Here is a 24,896-nt window from a genome sequence, read left to right on the forward strand (position 1 = left end):
AAAGAACTCAAGAAACAACATCAGTTTGACACTAATGAAAATTCGATCGAGTCAAACACGATGTTTGAGCATTGGTTTCTTTTTGGACAAATATTTGACCCTGTGTACTAGCAGCTTAAGAAACGCAGTTCGAAGACATGGAACTGCTGTGCCGTTATCAAAAAAGGTTGGAAGTTCTACCAGACGCTCAACGCATTCCGCAACCGTTACGGACCAACATCAGGTGGCCGAAAGGTGGATGCAGCATTTCGATGAACATCTGAATACCAACAACAAAGAATGTATAGGCTTTGAGGATGAAGCCTGCTGAAGAATTGCTGCCCATAGTCTGTTGAATAGAGTCATATAGAGTCTGTTATAGCCCAGAGACAGTAGGTCGAGTAGCGCTGTCCTGTTTTAAATACGAATTGTTTTTATGTAGGTATACCTCAACCAGCCGCCGCCAGGATCGGTATTTACTCAAGCTCAAGGTATATTTAACAATATTATTAACACAGTTTTACATAGAACTTTTGTAAGCTTTCGTATATTATAGGCACAAAAAAGACTAAAATATGTCAATTATGAAAAGGCCTTAGATTGGGATCGAACTAGGAATCGAACTGCAATAATCATTTATTGTAGCTTACTAGTGCGAGTCGTTCATGAAACCATAGTTAGTTGATCTGTCAGGAAGTTATAGGGCCCGATTTTCCAGAAGAATTTAATGTATATTGCATAGACATTTTGATTGGTTACACGTAAGCGTGTATTCAGCTTTTATTGTACCAATAATTATAACCTGCAGAAAACTGGCAGCACTGCTGCCTGAAGACTCTTGTCAATAAACAAGCCTGAAGAGGGTCTTTTTTTTTAATCTGTGCAATCGAACAAGCAGGACGTACTTCATTTCACTCCGCGTAAACGTACAAGAAAACCCCCTTTGAGTTTACCCCCGTATGAGTTGTTCCGGTCACTTTATTCGTGAAAACTTTAGGTCGGTCTGGGTTCCTCCGGAATCCTCCGGAAGCCCAACTAATTAGTTGGAAGTGATTAACAAACTTAATAGAATTAAGAAGAAATGGAGTCCTTGGGAATCATTGTGAGATACATATAAAGCAGAGCCTTGTTACAACTGAATAATCATGTTTATTCTACGAAATTGTACAAAGTTTGCAAAGAAGTAGTTTTAAATGTAACCTAAAAAGGTAGAAGTACGATTATATAAACACATTTTTACAACTGCCGATATTATTATCCTTTTAATAGCGTCATTTCAGTTTGAATTTCTAGAAACAAACATGTTAAGAAAATTTCCCCGAAAAAAACCTCTACATATACGTACACTTACGAGCCTAGAAAAACGCAAAGCTCAGCGATAAATCACATGCCTCGTCAACCTTCCGCTGCATCGCCAGTTCCTGTTCTTCCGACGAAGATTTCTCGCCCACAATGGACATACAGCTGTCGTCTTCCTCTTCGCTACCGGTACTCGCCCCAGCCCCATCCGGGCTCACTTCCTCTCCGATGATCTTGCGCAGCTCTACCAGTGGTTCCTTGGACTCCTCTAGTGTGTTCTTGACCTGGAGGTAGATGCTTTCGGCCTGCTCTAGGATGGCCGTCACATGCAGTCGGCCAGATAGTTCGTTGACGTGTTTGAGGATCTCGGTGAATGTGAACTGTCCGTCGATGAAGACGTCCATCTCCTGATCCAGGATGGCCACGCAGATGAAAAGATGGAAGTTCGGACAGGGTAAGTCAGTCCACAGAACTTCCCACAGCAGCATAATGTCCGAGTTGGTGAATTCCCGCTTGAACCATACCAACAGCCACCGGAAGCAGAAGTACATGTTCTCCGACTGATTGTCCGTCAAGTATTTGTAGAGCTTCTCGTTGACGAAGGCCAACAACGTCCGAAGGCATTCCAACTGTTGTTTCATTCCCTTTTGATCGATATCGAAATTGCTGAAAACTTTCTGCATAAATCCGACAAAGCACCAGAAGCTATCCGCCTCGTTCTGCATCAGGCACAAAATCGGCGCCAGCAGGTCGCTCATTCCTTGGACATAACCCAAGTCAAAGTTGTACATCACATAAGTCATCAAAATAGCCTGCAGCTTGGCTAGATTCGGGTTATCATCGCCTGCGAAAAAATCATAGGCCCTATCCGTTCGTTTTACGTCCTTTTCGATTTGACACTTTCGTTCCCGGTAACCGGTGAAGTTGCTCTCCTGAATCGGGGTGATCGATTCCCACTGGAACTTCATCAGGCAGTATTCTTCGGTTTTCCTGGTTCGATGTTCCACCCGTTCGGCATTGGTGTGCTCCCAGAGTTCTAATCCGAGCAGGTACTTCCAAACCTCGGGTCGGATGTCGTTGCAGATACCCTGGTTTGGAGAGAGAATGAAGATTAGTTTTGGCTTTAATTGAAACAGGAAGACATCGTCGTTAGGCATAATGAACAGCGGATTGGAAAGGAAGGAGCATGACTTAGTTAAAGCGCAAAGATTCGGAATACCAATCCGTGTGACCAATAGTAAGAAATCAAAGCTTGTTTTTCTCAGAGATGGCGCCACCACATTGAAAGTAAAATCAGTTTCCTTGTATGGACAAATCGCTGGCTTGCACTTGTTCTGCATCGCAGCGATTTGTGCCTTGGGGCAAAAAGTTGCAAATTAGAAACAAAATCATTATCCCTACGCGTTTCTTCTGGATTCATTGCAGTAACAGAGAATTGATTACATCACCATACAAATTTCAAGTTGTTTACTTCTTTTTTCCTGACTGGCATTTTCCACCCGTGTTGCGCATGATGTTTCGAGTGGATAAGTGCCAGACGGCGCCGCTGTATATGTGAAAAACACACGGAACACGAGCGCCGTCTATGATTCCGTAGCGCAAACTTTCCAGCTTGTTTACACTGTTATCACGTTTACCGCATTTATCAGAAAAGCGCCACTACCGGCACTTTAGCATAACCGCAGCTGCTTGCTTCCTATTGTTCTTTTTTTTTCTTGGTGTAATGTCCTCATTGGGACGAAGCCTGCTTCTCAGTTTTCTACAGTTTTTAACTGAGAGCTTTCTCTGCTAATGACCATTTTGCATTGTGAGTCCAGGCATCAATAATCACTTCAAGTATATCTGGAGCATCAAGAATTTATTCTGGGAGGAATCCCTAGCGAAATTTCTGAAGAAATTTCTCGAGGAATTCCTAGAAAAAATAAATTATTGGAGGACTTCTTGAATGAATTTCTAGAGAAATTCCTGGAGGTATTCTGGGAGGAACCCATAGAAAAAATTCTAAAGAAATCACTTTAAGAATTTATAAAAGAAATCAAAAAAATTTCTGAAGGAATCTTTGGAGAAATTCTTGAAGAAATCATTGAAGGAATCAGTTGACATTCGTAACCAAAACAACATGGCGGAAATACGCACGTATCTAGAAGCACGTCCTGGAGGAATTTCTGGACAAATTCCTGGCGTAATCCCTGAAGGAATTCTTGGAGCAATCCCTGGAAGAATTCCTGAAGAAATCTTCAGAGGAGTTTTGGGAGGTTTTCCTGGAGAAATCTCTGGGAAAATCCCTGAAAAAAAAGTATCCCTGAAGCATTTCCTTGAGAAATCCCTTAAAAAATCCTGAAGGTATTCCTAAAGAATTTCCTGGAAGAATCTTTGAAAAAATCCCTAGCTGGAATTGCTGACATAATTTCTGAAGGATGTCCTGGAACAATTCCTGGATAAAATCCTGGAGGAATTCCTAGAGGTGTGCCTGTGGGAATTGCTGGAAGAATCCCTGGAGGAATGTCTAGAATTATTGAAAAATTCCTGGAGGAATGCCCGCATGAATTTCTGGAGGGATTTCAGGTAGAATTTCTGAAGCAATCCCAGGAGAATTTCCTGGAAGAACTCCTGGAGGAGTCCCTGAAGCGATTCCTGGAAGATTATTTGGAGGAATTCCTGGAGGAATCGCTGCAAGAATCCAAGGCGGAATCCCTGGAAGAATGTCTTGGAGAATTCCTCGCGGAATTCTTGGAAGAATGCTTGAATAGGACAGATCGGTGAAGTACTAGATTTGTAGTAATGAGCTGAATTTTTGTATGGTGAGAAGGTCAATTCTCCGTTTCTGCAATAAAATGATGCAAAAAGCGTGGGCATTATGATTCCTTGTCTAATTTGATGCTGTTTGAGCAACACTTTGGGCAACAGTGTTGTTGTTTTCTCCATTTCTTGCAACATAAACAACATAGTTATCCCATGTTTTGCTCAAATAGCATCAAATTAAGCAAGGAATCATAATACCCACGCTTTTTGCACCATTTTATTGCAGAAACGGAGAATTGACCTTCTCACCATACAAAAATTCAGCTCATTATTACAAATCTAGTACTACACCGAACGTGCCCCATTATTGGAGGAATTCCTGTGGGAGTCTCCGGAAAAATCTTTGGAGGAATTCTTTTGCTGAATTTGTGGATAATTTCCTAGGATTATTCTCCTGGATTTCCTAGGAGAATTCATGGTGGAATTCTTAAAAAAATTCCTGAAGCAATTCCTGAAGGAATCTCTAAAGGGAATACCAGAAGGAAGCCCTGAAGGAATACATGGAGGAAACCTTGGAGGAATTTTTGGAGGAATCCCTGAAAGAATTCCTGTATGTAGCAATTCTTTGATGGATCCCTGAAGGATATCGCAGAGGAATACCTGTAGGGATTCCTGAAGGAATGTCCAGAGGAATTTTTGGCGGAATTTCAGGAGGGATCTCTTAAGGAATTCGTAGAGGAATAATAGAAACAATTCCTGAAGAATTCATTGATGGAATTCTTGGAGAACCAGCCAAGGGCTGAAAGTCTCTCTAATAAAGACAAATCAATCAATCAATTCTTGGAGAAATTCTGAAGAAATCCTTAAAAGCGTTTGTGAAGAAATCCCCGAAGCAGATCCTGAAGAAGTCCCTAGAGCAATTCCTGAAGAATCTCCAGAAGGAATTTCGGAAGCAATTTCAAGAGGAAGAAATTCCTGAGCGAAGCCTTAGTGGAGTAATTCAGGAGAATTCCTTATAGAATCCCTGGAGTATATCATAGAGGAATGCCTGTAGGGATCCCCAGAGGAATCTTGTGAAATTCGTGGAAGAATCCCTTGAACAATTCCTGGAGAAATCGCAGATGGAACACTTGGAGAAATTCTGAAGGAATCATAAGAAGAGGAATTCCTAAGAAAACCCCTATACATTTTCTGGAGGAAGTACTGGATTAATTCCTGGAGTTGTTTCTGAATCACAGAAGAAATTCCCGGAAGAATCCCTGGAGGAACTCTTCGAGGAAAACTTGGAGGAATTCTCATCAAGAATCCCGGAAGCAAACTCTTAGAAACTCAGGAAAGCTTTCTTAACAAATTCCTGAACGAATTTCTGTAGGAATACCTAGAAAAAAAAAATTTAAAGGAATCCATGTCTGCAATAATTTCTGGATGAATTATTGTTGGAATCTTTGAATGTTTTGTACAATGTTTAAGAAATCCCTGGAATAATTTTTAGATAACATCTGGTAAAAAATTTCTGAAAGGGTCTCTGGAAGATATTCCTGATGAAATACTTGGAATTATTCCAGATTGAATTATTGGAGCAATCTCTAGTGGAATTTTTAAAGGATTATATAGAATAATTTCTGAAGGAACATTTATAGAAATACCTAAAAGGATCTCTGTTGACATCCCTTTGGTAATCCCTGGAGAAATTTCTGAAGGAATCCTCGAAAAAAGCACTGAAATAATCACTGGAGGAACCTGTAAAGATATCCTAGGAGAATTTCCCGGAAGAATATCTGGTGAAACCCTTAAGGGATTCTTGAAAAAAATCTCTGGAGCAATCCATGAATCAATGAAGGAAGCCTGGAAGAATTTATCGATGCATCCTTGCAGAAGTATCTGTAAAAATTTCTGAAGGAATCGTGGGAGGAATTCCTGAAGCATTTCTTGGAACAAACCCTGAAACAAGGGCGTAGCCAGGGGGGGAACAGGGGGGGGCCGTGCCCCCCCCCTGACCGAGCAACTATATTCTAACTTAACCGAGAAACATAGATGATCAGAGCTGTTTTTGACTAGTAAAAATAAAATTCTTCTGCATCCTCGTATTTTTTTTAATGTATGCAGGAATTCCTTCGGAAATTCTTGAAGGAATATCTTTGAAAATTCCTGAGTGTATTCCTTCGGAAATTCCTGAAGAAATTCCTTCGGAAATTCCTGAAGGATTCCTTCGGAAATTCCTGGAGGAATTCCTTCGAAAATTCCGTGGGGAGTTCCTTGGGAAAATCTTGGATGAATACCTTTGGAGATTCCTGGAGGAATTCTTTCAGAAATCCACAGAGAAATTCGTGAGGAAATCCTTAGGTGAATTCCTTACGAAATTCCTGGACAAAATAATCCCAAACTTCCTGGAGGAATGCTTTTGGAAATTCCTGGAGGAATTCCTTCGGAAATTGCTGGACGTATGTCATTGAAAATTTCTGGAGGAATTCCTTCGGAAAGTCGTGGAGGATCTTTTTCGGAAATGCTTTTGGATTTTTTTTTGGAAATTCTTGCAGGAATCCTTCGGAAATTCCAGGAGGAATTCTTTCGGAAATTCCTGGAGGATTTTTTTCAGAAATTTAGGGAGGAATTCCTTCGGAAATTGCTGGACGAATTCCTTTGGAATTCCAGGAGGAATTCCTTTAGGATTTCCTGGAGGAATTCTTTCGGAAATTCCGGGAAGAATTCCTTCGGAAATTGCTGGAGGAATTTCTTTGGAAATTCCTGCAATAATTTCTTCGGCAATTACTGGAGGAATTCCTTCGGAAATTGCTGGACGAATTCTTTTGGAAACTCCTGGAGGATTTTTTTCGGAAATTCTTTTTAGATTTTTTTTTTGAAATTCCTGGAGGAATACCGTCGGAAATTTCTAGCAAAATTTCTTCGAAAAATCCTAAAGGAATTCTTTTGGAAATTCCGGGAGGAATTCCTTCGGAAATTGCTGGACGAATTTCTTCGGAGATTCCCGGAGGAATTCATTCGGAAATTCCAGGAGAAATTCCTTTAGGAATTCCTGGAGGAATTCTTTCGCTAATTCCTGAAGGAATTCCATCGGAAATTGCTGGATGAATTCCATTGAAAATTCCTGGAGGAATTCCTTCCAAAATTCTTGGAGGAATCCCTTCGCAAAATCCTGGAAGAATTCCTTCGGAAATTTCTGGAGAAATTCCATCGGAAATTCCTGAAGGACTTCGTTCGGAAATTACAGGAGGAATTCCATCGAAAATTCTTTGGCGAGGCACTTCGAAAAATCTTGGATGAATACTTTCGGAAATTTCTGGAGGAATTCTTTCAGAAATTCCGGGAGGAATTCCTTCGGAAATTGCTGGACGAATTCCTTTGGAGGTTCTTGGAAAAATTCATTTGGAAATTCCAGAAGGAATTTCTTTAGGAATTCCTGGAGGAATTTTTTCGGTAATTCCGGGAGGAATTGCTTCGGAAATTCCTGAAGCTATTCTTTCAAAAAATCCTGGAGGAATTCCTAATAAAATTCCAGAAGGGATTCCTTCCAAAATTCTTGGAGGAATCCCTTCACAAATTCCTGGAAGAATTCCTTCGGAATTTCCTGAAGGAGTTCCTTCGGAAATTCCTGAAGGAATTCGTACAGAAATTTCTGGAAATTTCTGGAGGAATTCCTTCGGAAATTCCAAGGGGAGTTCTCTCGAAAAATTTTGGATGAAACCTTCGGAAATTTCTGGAGGAATTCTTTCAGAAATCTATAGAGAAATTCCTGAGAAAATCCTTCGATGAATTCCTTAGGACATTCCTGGAAAAAAAAAACATTCTAAACTTCTTAGAGGAATGCTTTTCATGACTCCTGGAGGAATTCCTTCGAAAATTACTGGACGAATTCCTTTGGGAATTCCAGGAGGAATTCCTTCGGGAATTGATGGAATAATTTCTTCGGAAATTACTGGAAGAATTCCTTCGGAAATTCCTAGAGGTATTCTTTCGGAAATTCCTGGAGGAATTCCTTCAGAAATTCCTGGAGGTATTCCTTCGGAAATTCCTGGAGAAATTTTTTCGGAAAGTCTTTTTGGATTTTATTTCTGGAAATTCCAAGAGGAATTCCCTCGAAAATTCATGGAGGAATTCCTTCACAAATTCCGTTAGGAATTCCTTCAAAAATTCCTGGAGGAATTCTTTCGGAAATTCCGGGAGGAATTCCTTCGGAAATTGCTGGACGAATTCGTTTGATGATTCATGGAGGAATTCTTTTGGAAATTCCTGCAGGAATTCTTTCGGAAATCCTTAGGGGAAATTCTTCGGATATTCCTGGAGAAATCCTTCCGGAATCACTTGGATGCATTCCTTCTGAAATTCGTGGAGCAGTTATTTCGGAAATTCCTGGAGGAATTCCTTCGGAAATTCTTGGAGGAATTCCTTTAAAATTCCCGGAGGAATTCCATTGGAAATTCCTGGAGGAATTCCTTTGGAAATTCCTTCGGAAATTCCTGGAAAAACTCTTTTGGAAATTTCTGAAGGATTTTTTTTTAATTCCAGGAAGAATTCCTTCAGAAATTCCAGGAGAAATTCTGTCGGAAATTCCTGGAGAAATTCCATTGGAAATTTCCAAAGGAATGAATTTCCGATGTAATTCCACCAGGAATTTTGCGAAGGAATTCCTTCAGGATTTTCCAAATATATTTCTCCATTTATTTCCGAGAGAATTCCTCCAGGAATTTCCGTTGCAATTCCTCCAGGAATTTCCGAGGAAAATCCTCCAGGAAATTTCGGAAAAATCCCTCCACAAATTTCTGGAGGAATTACTCTAGGAATTTCCTCAAGGGAATACCTCTTGAAAATTTCAAAGGATTTCCTCCTGGAATTTCCGAAGGAATTCCTTCATGAATGTCCGAAGAAATCCCTCCATGAATTTCCGAAGGAATTCCTCCAGAAATTTTCCGACGGAATTCCTCTACGAATTTCCGAAGAAATTCCTCGAGGAATTTCCGGAGGAATTCATCCAAGAATTTCCGAAGAAATTCTTCTAGGAATTTTCAAAAGAATTCCTCTTGGAATTTTTAAAGGAAGTCCTCCTGGAATTTCCGAGGGAATTCCTCCATGAATTTCCGAAGGAATTCCTCCATGAATTTCCGAATGAATTCCTCCAGGAATTTTGCGAAGGAATTTCTAAAGAATTTTCCGACGGAATTCCTACATGAATTTCCAAAGGAATTCCTCCAGAAATTTTCCGACGGAATCCCTTCACGAATTTCCGAAGAAATTCCTCGAGGAATTTCCGGAGGAATTCCTCCAGGAAATACCGAAGGAGTTCCTCCATGATTTTCCGAAGGAATTGCTCCAGAAATTTTCCGAAAGAATTCATTCACGAATTTCTGAAGAAATTCCTTCACGAATTTTCAAAGAAATTCCTCCAGGAATTTTCTGAGAAATTCTTCCATGAATTTCCGGATGAATTTCTTCAGAAATTTCCGGAGGAAATCCTCCAGGAATTTCCAAAGGAGATCCTCCAGGAATTTTCAAAGAAATTCCTTATGCAATTTCCGAAGGAAATCCTCCTGGAATTTCCGAAGGAATTCCTTCATAAATTTCCGAAGGAATTCCTTCAGGAATTTTCGAAGGAAATCTTCCAACAATTTCCGAAGGAATTCCTCCAGGAATTTCCGAGGGAATTCTGCAGTAATTTCTGGTGGAATTCCTCCAGGGATTTTCAAAGGAATTTCACCTAGAATTTTCAAAGGATTTCCTGCCGGAATTTCGGAAGGAATTCTTTCATGAATGTCCGAAAGAATTCCACCGGGAATTTTCGAAAGAATTTCTCCAGGAATTCCTTCACGAAGTTTCTCCATAAATTTCAGAAGGAATTCCTCCAGGACTTTTGCGAAGGAATCGCTCAAGGATTTTCTAAAGGAATTCCTCCATGAATTTCCGAAGGAGTTCCTCCATAAATTTCAGGAAGGAATTTCTCCAGGTATTTCCGAAGGAATTCCTCCAGGAATTCCCGAAGGAAATCCTCAACGAATTCACGAAGGAATTCCTCCAAGAATTTCCGAGGGAATTCATCCAGGATTTTCCCGAAGAATTCCTCCATGAGTTTCCGGAGGAGTTTGTCCAGGAATTTCCGTAGGAATTCCTCCAGGAATTTTCAAAGAAATTTCTCCTGGAATTTTCAAAGGAATTTCTCCTGAATTTCCGAAGCACTCTACGAATTTCCAAAGAAATCCCTCCCGGAATTTCCAAAGAAATTTCTTATGGATTGGCCTTGAAATACCTCCAAAAATTTCCGAATGAATTCCTCCAAAAATTTTTGACGGTTGTCCTTAAAAAATTTCCTTAGGATTTTCTCACATAATCCCCAAACGTGTTTCTGAAGGAATGTTTGAAGAAGTTTCTCAAGTTTTCGTAGGAGTTCCGCAATACATTTTTGAAGGAATTTCTTGAGGAATTTCCGAAGAAACTTCTCAAGGATCTTTCGCTGGAATTCCTTGAGAAAGATTTATAAAAAAAAAACGAAAAAATTCCTCAACGAACTTATCAAACAATTTCTCACGAAATTTCCGAAGGTATTCCATAAGACATTTCAGACATACGTCAAAAAAATCCAAACGAACTCCTTTAACAATTTCCGAATTTTCCTTATCAAGGCTTTTTTAAAGGAATTCTTCAAAGAATTTCCGAATGAGTTCCTCTAGGAAATAAAAAATCACAAAAAGCATTTCTTCAGGAATTTCCGAAATATTTTTTCAAGGAAGTTTTGAAAGATTTTTAAAGAAATTCCTTATGGAATTTCAGAAGGGATATCGCATGAGACTTTTAGTGGAATTTTTTCAATATTTTCGAAAAAATTGCTTCAGGAATTTGGGAAGCAATTCTCACAGAAATTTCCGGATGAATTCCTCCAAGAATTTTTGAAGGTATTCTTCAAGGAATTTTCGGAAGAATTCCTCACGAAAACTCCGAAGGAGTTCCTCAAGGAATATTCTAAATCTTTTTCAAAGAAATTCCTCAAGGGATTCCCGAAGAATCTTCTAAAAGAAATCGTAGAAGAACTCTCGACGTCTTATGGAATTTCTCAAGGAGCTTTAGAAATGAAGGAATTCCTCAAGAAATTTCTGAAGAATTTGTCAAGGAATTTCCGGTGGAATACCTCAAGGATTTTCGAAATAAATTCCTGAAATTATTTTTTAATTCATTCCTTTAAAAATTTCTGAATGCATTCCTCTAGCAACTTCCAAAGATATTCCTCCAGGAATTTCCGAAGGAATTCCTTTAGAAATTTTCAAAGATTTTTTTCCGATAATTCCGAAGGAATTCATTAAAGGATTTTTCGAAGAAATTTCTCCAAAAATTTCTTAGGGTATTCCTCTATTCTTAGTTTGATTGGAATTTTTGAAAGAATTCCCAGATAAATTCTTAAAGTATTTTCTGGAGCTTCTCAAACGGATTTCTGGTGGAATTAAGAATGATATTTGTAAAGAATTACTGGGGAAATTCTCAAAAGAATGCATGGTAAAATTCGTAATAAAACTTCTGGAGGAGTTTTTGAAGAAATTTCTGAAGGTATTCTCAACGGAATTACTGCAAGTTTTCCGAAGGTAATTTCTGCTGGAATATCTACATTAAAATAACCTGGAAAAATATTAAAGAAATTTCTGGAGAAACTGCTGGATAAATTCAAATTCATGATGGCATTTGTTAAGAAATTCCTGAAGCAATATCAAATATGATTCTTCCATTGAACCATTCCTGTTAATCACCCATTTTTTATACTTCACTTTTATTTTTTTTAATGATGAAGTATTTGAACTCCTTGTTACTGCAAAGTGGTTTTCAGTGTAAGGGTGCTCGCCCCCCCCTGGCCGAAAAGCTGGCTACGCCCTTGCCCTGAAACAATCACTATCCCTGCAAGATGCCCATGAAACAGGTTCACGAAGGAGCAGTTCCTGGATAAGTCCTTTGACAAATTCCCGAAAGAATCCTTGGAAAAGTTCCTGCAGAAATACCTGAAGGATTTTTTGAAGGTGGTCTTGAAAGAATTCATAAGGAAATTCTCTGGAATTTCCTTTGGGAATTTCTCTGGAAGTTCCTTCGGGAGTTCCTCTGGAATTTCCTCCAAAAATTCTTCTTGAATTTTCCTCGACAATTTCTCTGGAATTTCCATCGCGCATTCCTCTGGAACATAGGTTCCCAAACTTTCAGGTCGCGCGACCCCCTATTGCCAGCAGATGTAGCTTTCGCGACCCCCCATAGAAATTCCCTCATTTGATCTCTGTTACAGTAAAATATTTAACTGTCCCTCGCGACCCTCTGAATGAAGGCCAGCGACCCCCCTGCGGGGTCGCGACCCACAGTTTGGAAACCATGCTCTGGAATATCCTTCGGGAATTCCTCTGGAATTTCCTTCGGAAATTTCTTTAAAAGCTCCTCGGGAATTCCTCTGGAATTTCTTTCGGAAATTCCTCTGAAATTTCCTTCGGGAATGCCTCTGGAGTTTTCTTCGGGAATTTCTCTTGAATTTCCTTCGGGAATTGCTCTGGAGTGTTCTTCGGGAATTCCTCTTCTTCTGGGAGTTCCTTCAGGAATTCATCAGGAAGTTTCACCGGATGTTCTTTCAGGAATTCCTCTGAAAGCCCTTCAGGAATTGACCATAAAATTTCTTCAGGAATTCCTCTGGAAGTTCCTTCAGGAATTCCACTGGAAATTTCGTCAGGAATTCCTCTGGAGAGATTCCTTTGAATGTTTTTTTCATGAATTTCTCTGGAAGTTCTTTAGTAATTCTTGAAGTAATCCAGAAGAATTACCAAAAGAAGTTCCAGAGAAATTCCTGGAGCAGCATTCAAAGGAATTTCTGAAGAAGCCTCCAGTGAAATTTTTGACAGAACTTTCAGAGGATTTCGGGAAGGAACCTCAATGGTATTTCTGAAGGAACATTCAAAAGAATTCCTGAAGGAACTTCAGGAACATGGCCAAGCGGTTTCACATAGAAAAGTTGTACTTAATTGCCACCGACAAGGTGGCATTTAAAATTCATGAAGTTTGATAGGTCGCAAGCTGGGGTTTGGCTCAGGTCGGTATTTGGTAACTTCCCTGGGCGCGTGGAATCTGTAACGTGGCCAGGTGGTTCCCAGAGAGTTCGTGAAGGCTTCCGGATATTGTCGAAACTTTTTACCGAGTTTTTGTAGGATAAATGGCCTAGAAATAATGTGAAAATAATTAAGCAGATGACAAATTCGAGAATTCTCTGGTCCAAGATAATCTATTACCCCAACGGAATCCGGAATATCTTCGGAACCACTTGGCCAATCCAATCCATATTTGGACCATCAGAACTAGGAAATCCCGATCCAACCGTGCCAAGAGAATTAAAATCGGTTAAGATTTGACTACGTTAGAGCAAATTGAAGGTAAAAATGATGGACCATTGCGTTGTTGACAAGCACACAGGCTCGAGGCATGACACGCGAGTTTGGCATTTCGTTTTTACTGAAAGTTAGCAAACACCGGATGCATAAGGTTGCCTAGATAGAAATTGCCCTTACGAAAGTAAAGTTCTTGGACTAAAGCCACTTAGCTGTGGAGGGTGCCCTGGTTCTCCACAGGCTCCGTTAGCGGTTAGGATTTGATCAGACCCCTCTCTAGCCATTCATTCCTAGGCACGGTAAGCAGAAAGCCGCATCACACCATGAATTGGGGGTCACCTGATTAGTGGACTCTTACCACCGGCACAGGCGATCCGTAGTGCTATTATTGGACAATTGAGTGAGACTACACTACAGAGCTATCTACTGTTTGGAATTGACTACTACCGTTTTGGAATTGACTGATTTATAGATAAAGGTGCCCAAAATACCGGCCACTGCCCAAGTGGCTCGCTGCCCTATGGATGATCAACTTCTTACGGGCTCGAACAGCCGAGGCATGGTGCTTTTTTACAACCGTACTGAACCCTATACCTATTCAAACATTCCTAAATAAAGATCTCTAGTCCATACGTATAGCTTACCCCTCGGAAGATAATCTCCTTAACCCGATTCGGTTCGGTGATGGATCCATCAGCTGCTCGGAACTCTGCCCACTTTTTAGCATCTAACGGCTCGGCCCGATGCACATCCGGCCTGGGTGCCAATTTTCTACATTCCGCCTCGTTGCTATTCTGACTGTTGCTAGCCCCGTCCTGGGGCTCACTGTTTCCGGCTGCCTCGTCCTCCTCCTGCTGTTTCGGAGGAGACGGTCGCGTCCGCACCGCTTCCGCTCGTCTGCTCGAAGGCATAAACTGCTGGTGGACTCCGGCAAATCGGGACACCAATTCGTAGTAGGGGTTGGTGGCCCGTGGCCGGCTGGTAATGTCCTCTATGTTGAGCTCAGAGAAGGATTTCTGCAGTTTGTCGCTGTCGGTTTCCTCCAAGCAGTGGTAGAAATACTTCCGGCGGGAACTCCGGCGTATTAATCGCTTCCGCTCCAGGAAATCCACGAAACCGACAGGCGAGACATGATTGAAGAGGTAAACACTGTGAACGACGAGTTTGTTGTTCGCATCCTGATTGTATAGGCGGAGTTCCGTGTTGTGGAATTCGATGCCTCGTAGCTCCCGGAAGAACACCCTGATGGTGATTTTGGCGTTCTTCTGGGAATCGTTTTCCGAGCTGCCGGAATCATCCGAGGATTTGCCGTCGGGAGTGGCCGTTGTGTGCACCAGAGACCAATCGCTGTCCTGGCTGTCGGTGTCCACGATTTCGCACGTCTCCGACATCTTCCACTCAAAGTAGTGGACATTTCCCTTCTTATACTTGCCAAACAGCAGCACCCCGACCGTGTTCAGTGCCGAAATGTAGTTTGCACTGGCCTTTTTCAGTGTGACTCCATGTTGAATGAAGATTTCCTGCAAATAGAATAAAACGAATTGTTTAGTGAAAGTACTACTATGGACGACGGAAGTCCTTGAAGGCCATCGCCATCAAAATTTGACCATTCGGCATTAATCCATTAATTCAGGAATTTACCTCGTATGCGTTTTCATTTTCGTTGTCCATTGTTTCGATGCGTTTGATAGTTCCGTGTTCCACTAGTTTGTTAGCTAGCGTACGCTGATGACACCTTCCTAGGCAAAGGCGAAATTTATTAGTCACGCCACCAGCTGCTTCCTCCTTTCCTCCGATGCGATGCGATGACGAATGCCCTTCGAAATCGGAGCAACTGGAATTGCACCCACTTGCACTATTCACTGGTTCGAATTTCACGACTTGGCGGTTCCAATTAGCGACTGTTCACACCATAATGAGATTTTCTGCTGCACAATACTCAAAATGGGAGTGTTTTTCACTAGTTTTGTTCGCGCTTCCAACACACAATGGACGAACTTCGTAATCAAAATATTTTCATTCCTTTTTCGTCTGGTGCTCGTTTTGTTTTGTCAACGGGTTCGTCGCCGTCGCGACGCTTGACGTTTGAGCGATCAAAAAGTCGATGCGAGCAGGGATGCCATCAGGGATTTTTTTACGAGTTGGGGGTGACCAGCAGTTAGAAAAAATATTCTTTATTGAATGCAAAAGTTTGGTGTTCTAATATTTTTAATATTGGATTTTTTTTCATAATACAATAGAGTGTTGTTATTTATCAGTCAGTCGTTAGTGACTCCTTGATTTTTTGATCATTTTTACCATTCATCATCCATATCTCGCGTTACATTTGAAAAGGGCCTATCCCTAGAACGTAAACATTCAGAAAAATCGATGCGAACATTTTCCATCACATTTCCTATTCGTATTTCACAGTTTTCGGATTTTTCAACATGCTTTTCATTTTAATGACACAAGAATAGATGTATCTATGCTTCAATAATCAAGTTTGCATTAAAGATTATCAAAAAAGTGTGAAAAATTATAGATAAATTTGTTAAGCTAATTTGGAAAGTTTCACCCGGTGTACGCCTTATTGTGAGTCTTTCTAAAATTTTCTTAGCGTGGATTGGTCCCCCGAGTGAGTCCGTTGTTTACATCGTATCAAGGCTTGGCCGTTTTTGAGAGAGAGAATTCTCTCTCTCGGCGCTCGGGCGGGGAGCCGTTCGGAAAATTTTCGGTTGTCGGCCCTTTAAACGAGAGGACCAACAAATGAAAACAAAATTTTACCGTTACTGGCCCATTTGGAGCACGGGCTTATGAGTGATTGGGGAAAAAAGCAATGATCGGCCGTTTTGAAAGTGGGGTTTATTCTGATAAGATTAACGGTTAGGCGGGTGATGTTTGAACAGTATGTTACTGTTGGGGGGTGCTATGGAAAGGTATCAAAATCGATTTGTTTACATTTTAGGGATAGGCCCTTTTCAAATGTAACGCGAGATATTATAGATAGTAGAGTAAACATCCCGAATAAAAAATACAGTAGAAAAACCGAACGTTGTATTGTAACAGTACTATTTAGAACCATATTTTTACAATAGACAACACTGTAAAAATAAAAAATACAAAAACAATTAGATGTAATGTAAAACACCATACCGTGAATTGTGAATAAGATTTTTACAATATATTATACAGGTTGTTAAGTATCGTAACAATATAAAAAAATATTTTTCTCCATATATATTTTTTTGCAAAACCATACACTTTATTGTTAATGAATTGTTCAAAATACTGATACGTGGGTTCAAATATACTGTACATTGTATGGTACATGAATGGTTTCAAACAATAAAATGTACCTAATCTAATCTAATAATCTAATCTAATACAAACGCAGCCAGTACGAGAAAGCATCCTGGAAAGTAATCAGGTTAGATTAGACCCAATTACTTTTCTTGACAATATTGAGGCTTGCAGCATATCAATAATATGGTGCAAGCGTCAAAGCGGCCAGGCCTACTGCGTTGTATTTTCCGCAAAGATGATTCTTCGAATTGTCTCGAGTTTAAACGATTGTTTTCCGTCGAAGCAATTCTAGAATCTGCAGGGGAGGAGAGATGCGTGGACATACCGTACCAAACGCTCCAAATATGTGTTAAATATGATTGAGAAATATAGGAATATGTAAATAATGATACTGAATGGAATATGGTGAATATTGGAAAGCTCTCACCCATTTGGCTTGTGCGGTCCGAAGTTATTCTTGATGATCCCCGTGATGCTAAATTTCCAATCTGCGTCTGCCGGACAATTGGTAGCGGTAGCGGCACACGACAAAACGCGAGAACAACAACGAGTTTCGGCACTTTTGACTTTTCCCAGTCCCGAATAATTCTACGACACGAAACTATTGAACTCTCCGGAACACGTAGTACATACCGGCTGTCACGCCACGACCGGAATCGCAAAAAAAAGGACAGCGGAGAAAACTTTTTATTAGAACGCACTTTCATTTTCGCAATCAAAATATTTAGCACTTTCTATCCTTAAAACATGGACTGGAAATTTTCAATACTTGAGGCGTAGCACCCGCCGAATCTCTCACAAATCATCGCAAAATCAATCATTGACACTTTCTCACCCGCGGAAGAACGATCCGGATGGCGTAGCACCGGACAAACCGTCAGCGGAATCGCGAGAAAAAAAAATCGAGCACGTACGAAACCACGACAAGCAGAGCAAAACACGTCTGCACGCGGCAACATCTACTGCGCCTTCTGGTTTCAAACAATAAAATGTACCGTAAATAAATTGTTTTTAATTGCAATTTCACTACTGGTTATACATTTAATTAAATGGTTTTGGAATGGTTTTCTTTTGTTATGTTGTATTGTTTTACATTACATAAACCATATATTGTTATATTATCTTGCCATTTTCCTCCTGTTAATGGCATCTTAGGTTTATTAGATTTATTAGAATGCGCTTTGGGAATTCTCCAGAAAGTTTTGGATAACCCTTCATATATAGGATCGCCCACGTCTAAGTCTGAGTAGTCTCTGATTGCATTAACAGTTGAAGCTTAGGCTCCCATGCCCCACCAGCCAGATAACCGGATTTTGCAAACTTAGCATTATTTGTAGCAACACTTTGAGCGGCATGATGGAACTATGCCGAGCGCGCTAAGTGTTATTAGACCACTAATGTAGTTGCATGAAGTGGGTGACGAGGTACATAAGTATCATTACAGCATGCTTAACTGTTATTGCAATATTGAGGGACCAGTTTGACTAAAGTTTGAAATACATAACAACTCATGAGATAACTGTCAAGTTCGATTCAAATATAAGTTAGGTTGAAAAGCGAACCCGCAGACGAACCTATATTCTTCGTGCAGTTGAAACCCGGAATTTTCGACTAGCGAAGTTGGATTTTTCTCCAAATCCGTGCGTCGGACCTAACTTCGGAAGTGGTGCGCTGTATAGCGGACCAGATTTATTATACAGCGCACCACTTCGGAAGTTAGGTCCGACGCATGGATTTGGAGAAAAATCCAACTTCGCTAGTCAAAAACTCCGATTTTCAACTAAATTGAGAATATTAAAAGTCATTTCAGTGTTCAGTCCAGTCCATATGTTAAAGATGGCTCTACGTCAAAGATAAAGTTTGTCAATCGCATTTGATTCGATTGTGGTCGAAGGCAAGTTCACATGAAAGAAGAGGAGAAAACTCCCCTAAATGCAAATACAGCAAGAATAGTGTTGAATTCATCCACTGATTTACGGTAATCTGACCTGCGTCTTTCCGGGTTGGCCTATATTCGTATTTCTCTCGTCGCACTCTACACACCTAGCCTGCCATATCTCTTGGACCCCTGCTTGGACCTGCAGTTCTTAGGACATCTGGTTTACCACTGATTTAAACATGTTATTGACTTTAAATTGATGTTTCAACTTATTCACTTTTTTTTCTCTTTGCTTTCCTTTGCATCAAAAAAGTCACAAACATCAACAAAACAAAGCACGGAAAAAATCTTAAACTGAATAAATCTGGTGTTTGATTTGAATAGGTCGAATCTGCATATAGGAATCACAGCAAACATACGACCTATTCAAATCGAACACCAGAAATAATTAAAAATTCACGGAAAAATAATGTTTCGGAAAAGTGAATGGTTCAAACGTAAGAAAAACAGTTTAATATATTGTTACATAAAAATCCAATGTAAATGTATAGTATAGCTGTAGCAGAGCAAGCCATGACTTTGGTATGCTGACAGCAAGCCTAGATTTAAGATTCATTCTATTTCCAACCTTCAAACAATAAAGATAGAACGTAACAGTTGGCGACGAGAAGAAAGAAACCCTCGCAAAACCCTCATTATTTTCAAGCTCTTTCCAAGCCAGCCTGAAGATGTCCAACGACGACCTCAAGAACGCTATTCTGCACCTGACCCAACTGATTTCCCACCAGCAGCAACAAATTTCCGCCCTTCAACGGACGAACGGAACGACTGACGGAAGCGAGAAAATCATTGAGTCACTGGCCAGCGGAATTCAAGAGTTCGATTTCGACCCGGATGGACCCATCTTCTTCAACGACTGGTACGCAAGGTATGAAGACGTTTTCAAAGAGGATGGACGGCGCCTCGACGACGCGGCTAAGGTCCGGCTACTTCTTCGCAAGCTAAGCGGTCCGGTGCACGAAAAATACGTCAACAGTATACTTCCCAAGCATCCCCGTGACTACAAGCTGGACGAGACGGTATCCAAGCTCAAGAAGCTCTTCGGCCGGCAGAAATCCGTTTTCCACGCTCGATATCACTGCCTTCAATACTTCAAGAGCGAAGCGGACGATTTCACTTCATATGCGGCAATGGTGAACAAACATTGTGAAGCCTTCCAACTCTCGAAGCTCTCAAGCGATCAATTTAAGGCTTTGCGATTCATCTGTGGACTCCAATCGCCGAGAGACGCAGACATCCGTGCCAGATTGATTTCCAAGCTAGAAGCAGACGAGATAGCGACCGCAACTGAAGGAACGGCAAGCAAAGTCACGTTGGAGATTCTAGTGGAAGAATGCCATCGGATGGTGAATCTTAAGCAGGATACGCAGATGGTGGAAAGCAAGGATACCCGATGTGTCAACGCCATCGCTCGAAACCAAAAGAAGCCTGTGAAGAGGATTCCCAAAACCCCCTGCTGGAAATGCGGTGATTTTCACTACATTCGTGACTGCCCTTTCATCGATCACACTTGTGGGAAGTGCAAACGTCAAGGTCACAAGGAAGGTTACTGTTCCAGCGACAAGCCCCCCACCTCGAAGAAGCCCACAAATACAAAACCGAAGGAACAATTGAAGTCCAGGAGCATCCACATGGTACGTAACATCAGCAGCAAGCGCAAATTCGTTCCAGTTCATCTCAACGGCGTCAAGATTCAGCTCCAACACGATTCCGCATCTGACATTACCGTCATCTCGGAGCAGACATGGAACATCATCGGAAGACCAACAGCTTTCGCCACTGAAGAGCTAGCGGTATCAGCATCCGGTGATAGTCTCAAGCTTCTCACGGAAATCTGGACGGACATCACGATCGGAGACGCTACCAAGAGAGGAAGAATTTTTGTTGCTGATAACCCCGATTTGAACGTGCTTGGCATCGAAACCATGGACCTGTTCGACCTCTGGTCCATTCCGATCAACAACCTCGTAAGTTCAGTCACCCAACGGCCAGGAGATTCCGTGGAGCAGCTCAAGCGACAGTTTCCTGAAGTTTTCCAAAGCACCCTCGGCCGATGCACCAAGGCGCAGGTGAAGCTTTACGTCAAGCCAGAAGCACGTCCAATCTACTGTCCGAAGCGTCCTGTAGCCTACGCCGCAGTACCGAAAGTAGAAGCGGAGCTCCAGCGTCTCGAAGACAACGGCATAATTTCTCCTGTTCAATTTTCTGACTGGGCAGCACCAATAGTCGTCGTACGGAAAGCAGACAACATCTCGGTTCGCATTTGTGGAGACTATTCCACCGGCCTGAATGAAGCGTTGCAGTCCGACCGTCATCCGCTGCCCCATCCAGACGATATTTTCGCAGAGTTAGCTGGTTGCCGTTACTTCACCCATCTCGATTTGTCAGACGCCTACCTGCAAGTTGAGGTCGAAGAAAGTTCAAGGAAACTACTTACGGTGAACACTCATCGAGGACTTTTCCAGTACAACCGTCTTCCACCTGGAGTCAAGTCGGCGCCCGGAGCGTTCCAGCGCATAATCGACAGCATGGTTGCTGGTATTCCCGGAGTCAAACCCTACCTGGACGATATCCTCATCGCTGGCCGAACCAGGGAAGAACACGACAGGTCTCTTCAAGCAGTTCTGGAACGAATACGTGAGTATGGTTTTCACCTGAAGATCGAGAAGTGCCGTTTTGCAATGCCGGAGATCCAGTTCCTCGGGCATATCGTGAACAAAGATGGCATCCGCCCCGATCCAGTGAAGACTGAAGCCATTTCTGAAATGCCCCCACCTCAAGATGTTCAGCAGCTCAGATCCTACCTCGGCGCCGTGAACTATTACGGCCGGTTTGTCAAGCAAATGAAGGAGCTCAGATCGCCCATGGACAACTTGCTCAAGAAGGACGCTCGATGGATTTGGTCGGAAGAATGTCAACAATCTTTCGACCGGTTCAAAACCATTCTTCAATCGGACCTGTTGCTGACCCATTTCGACCCTTCCAAGGAGATCATTGTTGCCGGCGACGCTTCCAAATACGGATTGGGAGCCGTTATAATGCATCGTTTCCCAACTGGAGAGGTCAAGGCCATCGCGCATGCATCTCGTTCATTGACGCCAGCAGAAACCAACTACGGCCAGGTGGAGAAGGAGGCACTGGCGCTGATTTTTGCGGTCACGAAATTCCACAAGATGCTATACGGAAGACGCTTCGTTTTGCAAACCGACCACCAACCCCTCCTCAAGATTTTTGGATCAAAAAAGGGCATCCCAGTTTACACCGCGAATAGACTGCAGCGATGGGCCCTCACTCTTTTGCTGTATGACTTCGAGATTCAGTATGTTTCTACGACGAATTTCGGCCATGCTGACGTCCTATCCCGATTGATGACATCACAACGCCGACCGGATGAGGACTACGTTATTGCTGCCGTCCACGTGGAAACCGAAATCAGAGCGATTCTCGAAGACACCCTGCGGAAACTACCAGTGACGTTCAACATGATTGCAGCCGAGTCACAGAAGGACGCGACGCTCAAGCAAGTTTCAAGTTTCCTTCAATGCGGCTGGCCGTCGAACGTGAGTCAGCTAATGGATCCTGCTGTGAAGAAATTCTACGCCCGGCGTGATGGACTCCAGCTCATCGATAACTGTGTGATGTTCGGCGACAGGATCATCGTTCCTCAGAGGTACCGCAAACAAGTTTTGAAACAGCTACATAGAGGACATCCGGGCATGGAGCGCATGAAAGCCATTGCTCGAAGCTATGTCTACTGGCCGGATGTGGATGGCGATGTGGAGCAATATGTACGTCAGTGCAGAGCCTGTGCTGATGCTGCAAAGTCACCAAGGAAAACTACTCTTGAATCTTGGCCGATTCCTACCAAACCCTGGAGCCGGATACACATTGACTACGCAGGACCGATCGACGGATTGTACTACCTGGTCATTGTGGACGCCTTTTCAAAATGGCCCGAGATTTTCCGAACGCGTTCCATCACCGCCTCCTCTACAATCGAATTACTACGAGAGACGTTCGCTCGTTACGGTAATCCAAACACGTTAGTTTCGGACAACGGAACACAATTCACTTGTGAAAGCTTCAAGAACTTCTGCTGCATCAACGGAATTACGCACATCCGTACAGCCCCGTATCACCCACAGTCCAACGGGCAAGCCGAAAAATTTGTGGATTCTTTGAAGCGAGGACTGAAGAAGTTAAATGAGGGAGGAAGACCATCAACTCCAGAACATCTTCAAACCTTCCTTTCCGTGTATCGATCAACACCCAACAAAAGCTCACCCCATATGAAGACTCCAGCGGAAGCTTTCCTGGGAAGACCAGTTAGGACCACTCTGGATTTGCTCAAGAAACCGATTCCTGTTCCTGCAATTCCGAACGAAAAACAAAACATCCAGTTCAATAAGCGGCACGGAGCAACCCGCCGTGAATTTCAACCAGACAATATGGTGTTTGCTGAATACCATCATGGCAATCAGAAATCATGGAAACCCGGAGTTATCATCGAACGCAAAGGATCAGTGAACTACAATGTGCTCTTGGACCTTGGTAGACGACAGAGACTAATCCAGTCTCATACGAATCAGCTTCGACCACGTGCAGACAACGATCAACCGGAAGCATCAGTTCCAGACGTTCAGCTGCCTTGGGAGATCCTGATTGAAGAATTTGCAGCTACAACGATCCAGGCAGTACCAAACGATGAAGATGCTCAACCGATTCTTCCTCCGGATGCCAATGACAATTTGGACGAAAACAATGTCGTTGAACCTGATGAACAGCAATCAATTATGTCCCTGACGGATGAATCCGCTGAAGAAGATCTTCGAACTGATCAAGGTTCCTCGGAAGTAGCCAGAGAACAGCCAGCGCGCAACAGAAGACTTCCGTCGTGGTTGGCCCCATACGATATCTTCTAGGAGGGAGATGTAGCAGAGCAAGCCATGACTTTGGTATGCTGACAGCAAGCCTAGATTTAAGATTCATTCTATTTCCAACCTTCAAACAATAAAGATAGAACGTAACAATAGCGAACCATATCATTACAATACACTTTATTGTAGCTGGTACACTGTATGGTGCAGGAATGGTTTTCACTATACATTCTATGGTTAATTTTTATCCGGGATAGATTAAGCGCTGTTTGCAGTTCAGAAGGAATTTTTCGGCCTATCTTGATGCATGGGAAATTCCTTGCCTGAATCGCCCAAGAAACCGTTTTTCTTCGATCACAGTACGCAGTTGCGAAGAAATGACAGTTCAAATGGCAGTCACCGTGGAGAGTTTCTGCCAGGAATCGGTCAAGAAGTTTCTTGAGCGATTCCTTTCAAACACCAAACTAGGCTTTAGCGTGAAATGAATCCGTTGTATCCAAACGAACTGTCAAAATCTGTATCCAAACGAGCATAACGTCACGATTTGGACAACATGAATGGACCGCATGACGTCATATTCAATCGTCGCACTTTTGAAAATTACTACTTACACGCTTAAAATATTTTAGTCAGCGGTGTCCTCTCTACTATCTATTTATAATCCATATTATCTGGGATGTGACTCTGTGGGGCTCGGGACTTTAAATTCTGTTTTTACGTGATAAATCTATCCGCGCAAAAAAAAATCGCGTTAACCTCGAGAAAGCGCAAAAAAAATCCAAAGGAATTTTTTTTAACGTGATTTCCTTTCGCATTCGCAAATGATTAAAATTGCCCAGAAAATAGCGTATATTTAAAAGAAATCGTGTTAAAAATAAAAATTTTAGTATCTCGATTTGATTCGCCGTTTTCCGGGATCACACCGGATTTCTTCGTGTTTCTCTCGATCGTTTCTGAAGGGCACTCGGGATAGTCGTCGGAACGGAACTGTCACCACACGCAAAGAAGGGACAACAAAACGAAAGCAAAAAAAAGACTTCAATGGACGACGTCGTTTGTGTGTGCGAAAAAATTTTCCCCGATCAGGAAAATCGCTTTTAGCCAGTGAAATTCGTCCCCAAACGGGACCAAATCCGCCACCATGGAAACCTCCGGAGACATGCTGACGATCAACAACTTTTTCGAGAACGACATGCTGGATGTAAGTAGGCAATTTGCTGGGGGAAACACGGCACAAACATTTCCACCGTCAGTCGAATGCAGATCCGATCCATCCCAGCCAGAGCAGCAGAGCTAGCGCTATGTGGAAAATCGATCGGATTCGGGTCGTGGTTCGGGGCTGAGCACCTCGTTCGCGGAAAATGAGTGGGAAGAGCGGGAGAATCGATTTTCGCTGCACTGATGGATGGAATGTTTGGGTGGTGGATTGTT

The 24,896-nt window shown here is 42.1% G+C and overlaps 3 protein-coding genes across 5 annotated transcripts in view; 2 read left to right on the plus strand and 1 right to left on the minus strand.

Annotated features, from left to right (window-relative positions):
* Positions 1-1,105: 1,105 nt before the first annotated feature.
* Positions 1,106-15,411, minus strand: LOC109415445 (TBC1 domain family member 15). The gene is made up of 3 exons (XM_029864253.2): positions 15,006-15,411; positions 14,009-14,884; positions 1,106-2,366 (listed from the first exon to the last, which is right to left on the minus strand). The coding sequence occupies exons 1-3, from the start codon at positions 15,033-15,035 to the stop codon at positions 1,335-1,337; spliced, it is 1,938 nt and encodes a 645-aa protein (XP_029720113.2). The 5' UTR covers positions 15,036-15,411; the 3' UTR covers positions 1,106-1,334.
* Positions 15,412-19,085: 3,674 nt separating this feature from the next.
* Positions 19,086-23,611, plus strand: LOC134287399 (uncharacterized protein K02A2.6-like). Its single transcript, XM_062849185.1, has one exon. It carries the CDS (start codon positions 19,257-19,259, stop codon positions 23,508-23,510), a length of 4,254 nt encoding a protein of 1,417 aa, XP_062705169.1. The 5' UTR covers positions 19,086-19,256; the 3' UTR covers positions 23,511-23,611.
* Positions 23,612-24,476: 865 nt separating this feature from the next.
* LOC109429882 (striatin-interacting protein 1 homolog) overlaps positions 24,477-24,896 on the plus strand; it is a 54,786-nt gene continuing 54,366 nt past the window's right edge. For all 3 annotated transcript variants that reach the window (XM_062849186.1, XM_062849188.1, XM_062849187.1), the window contains exon 1: positions 24,477-24,666. In XM_062849186.1, coding sequence (XP_062705170.1) covers positions 24,607-24,666 — 60 coding nt within the window. In that variant the 5' untranslated portion in view covers positions 24,477-24,606. The remainder of the gene's footprint in view (positions 24,667-24,896) is intronic.

The sequence above is a fragment of the Aedes albopictus genome, chromosome 2, assembly GCF_035046485.1.
Source record: "Aedes albopictus strain Foshan chromosome 2, AalbF5, whole genome shotgun sequence".
NCBI lineage: Eukaryota > Metazoa > Arthropoda > Insecta > Diptera > Culicidae > Aedes > Aedes albopictus.

Excerpts from the sequence above, each read along its gene's own strand:
- LOC134287399 (XM_062849185.1), top strand. The coding sequence starts at position 19,257 with ATGTCCAACGACGACCTCAAGAACGCTATTCTGCACCTGACCCAACTG.
- LOC109415445 (XM_029864253.2), bottom strand. The coding sequence starts at position 15,035 with ATGGACAACGAAAATGAAAACGCATACGAG. Across the intron at positions 14,885-15,005 it reads AAAATGAAAACGCATACGAG|GAAATCTTCATTCAACATGG; the intron begins GTAAATTCCTGA and ends TTCTATTTGCAG. Across the intron at positions 2,367-14,008 it reads AGGAGATTATCTTCCGAGGG|GGTATCTGCAACGACATCCG; the intron begins GTAAGCTATACG and ends TCTCCAAACCAG.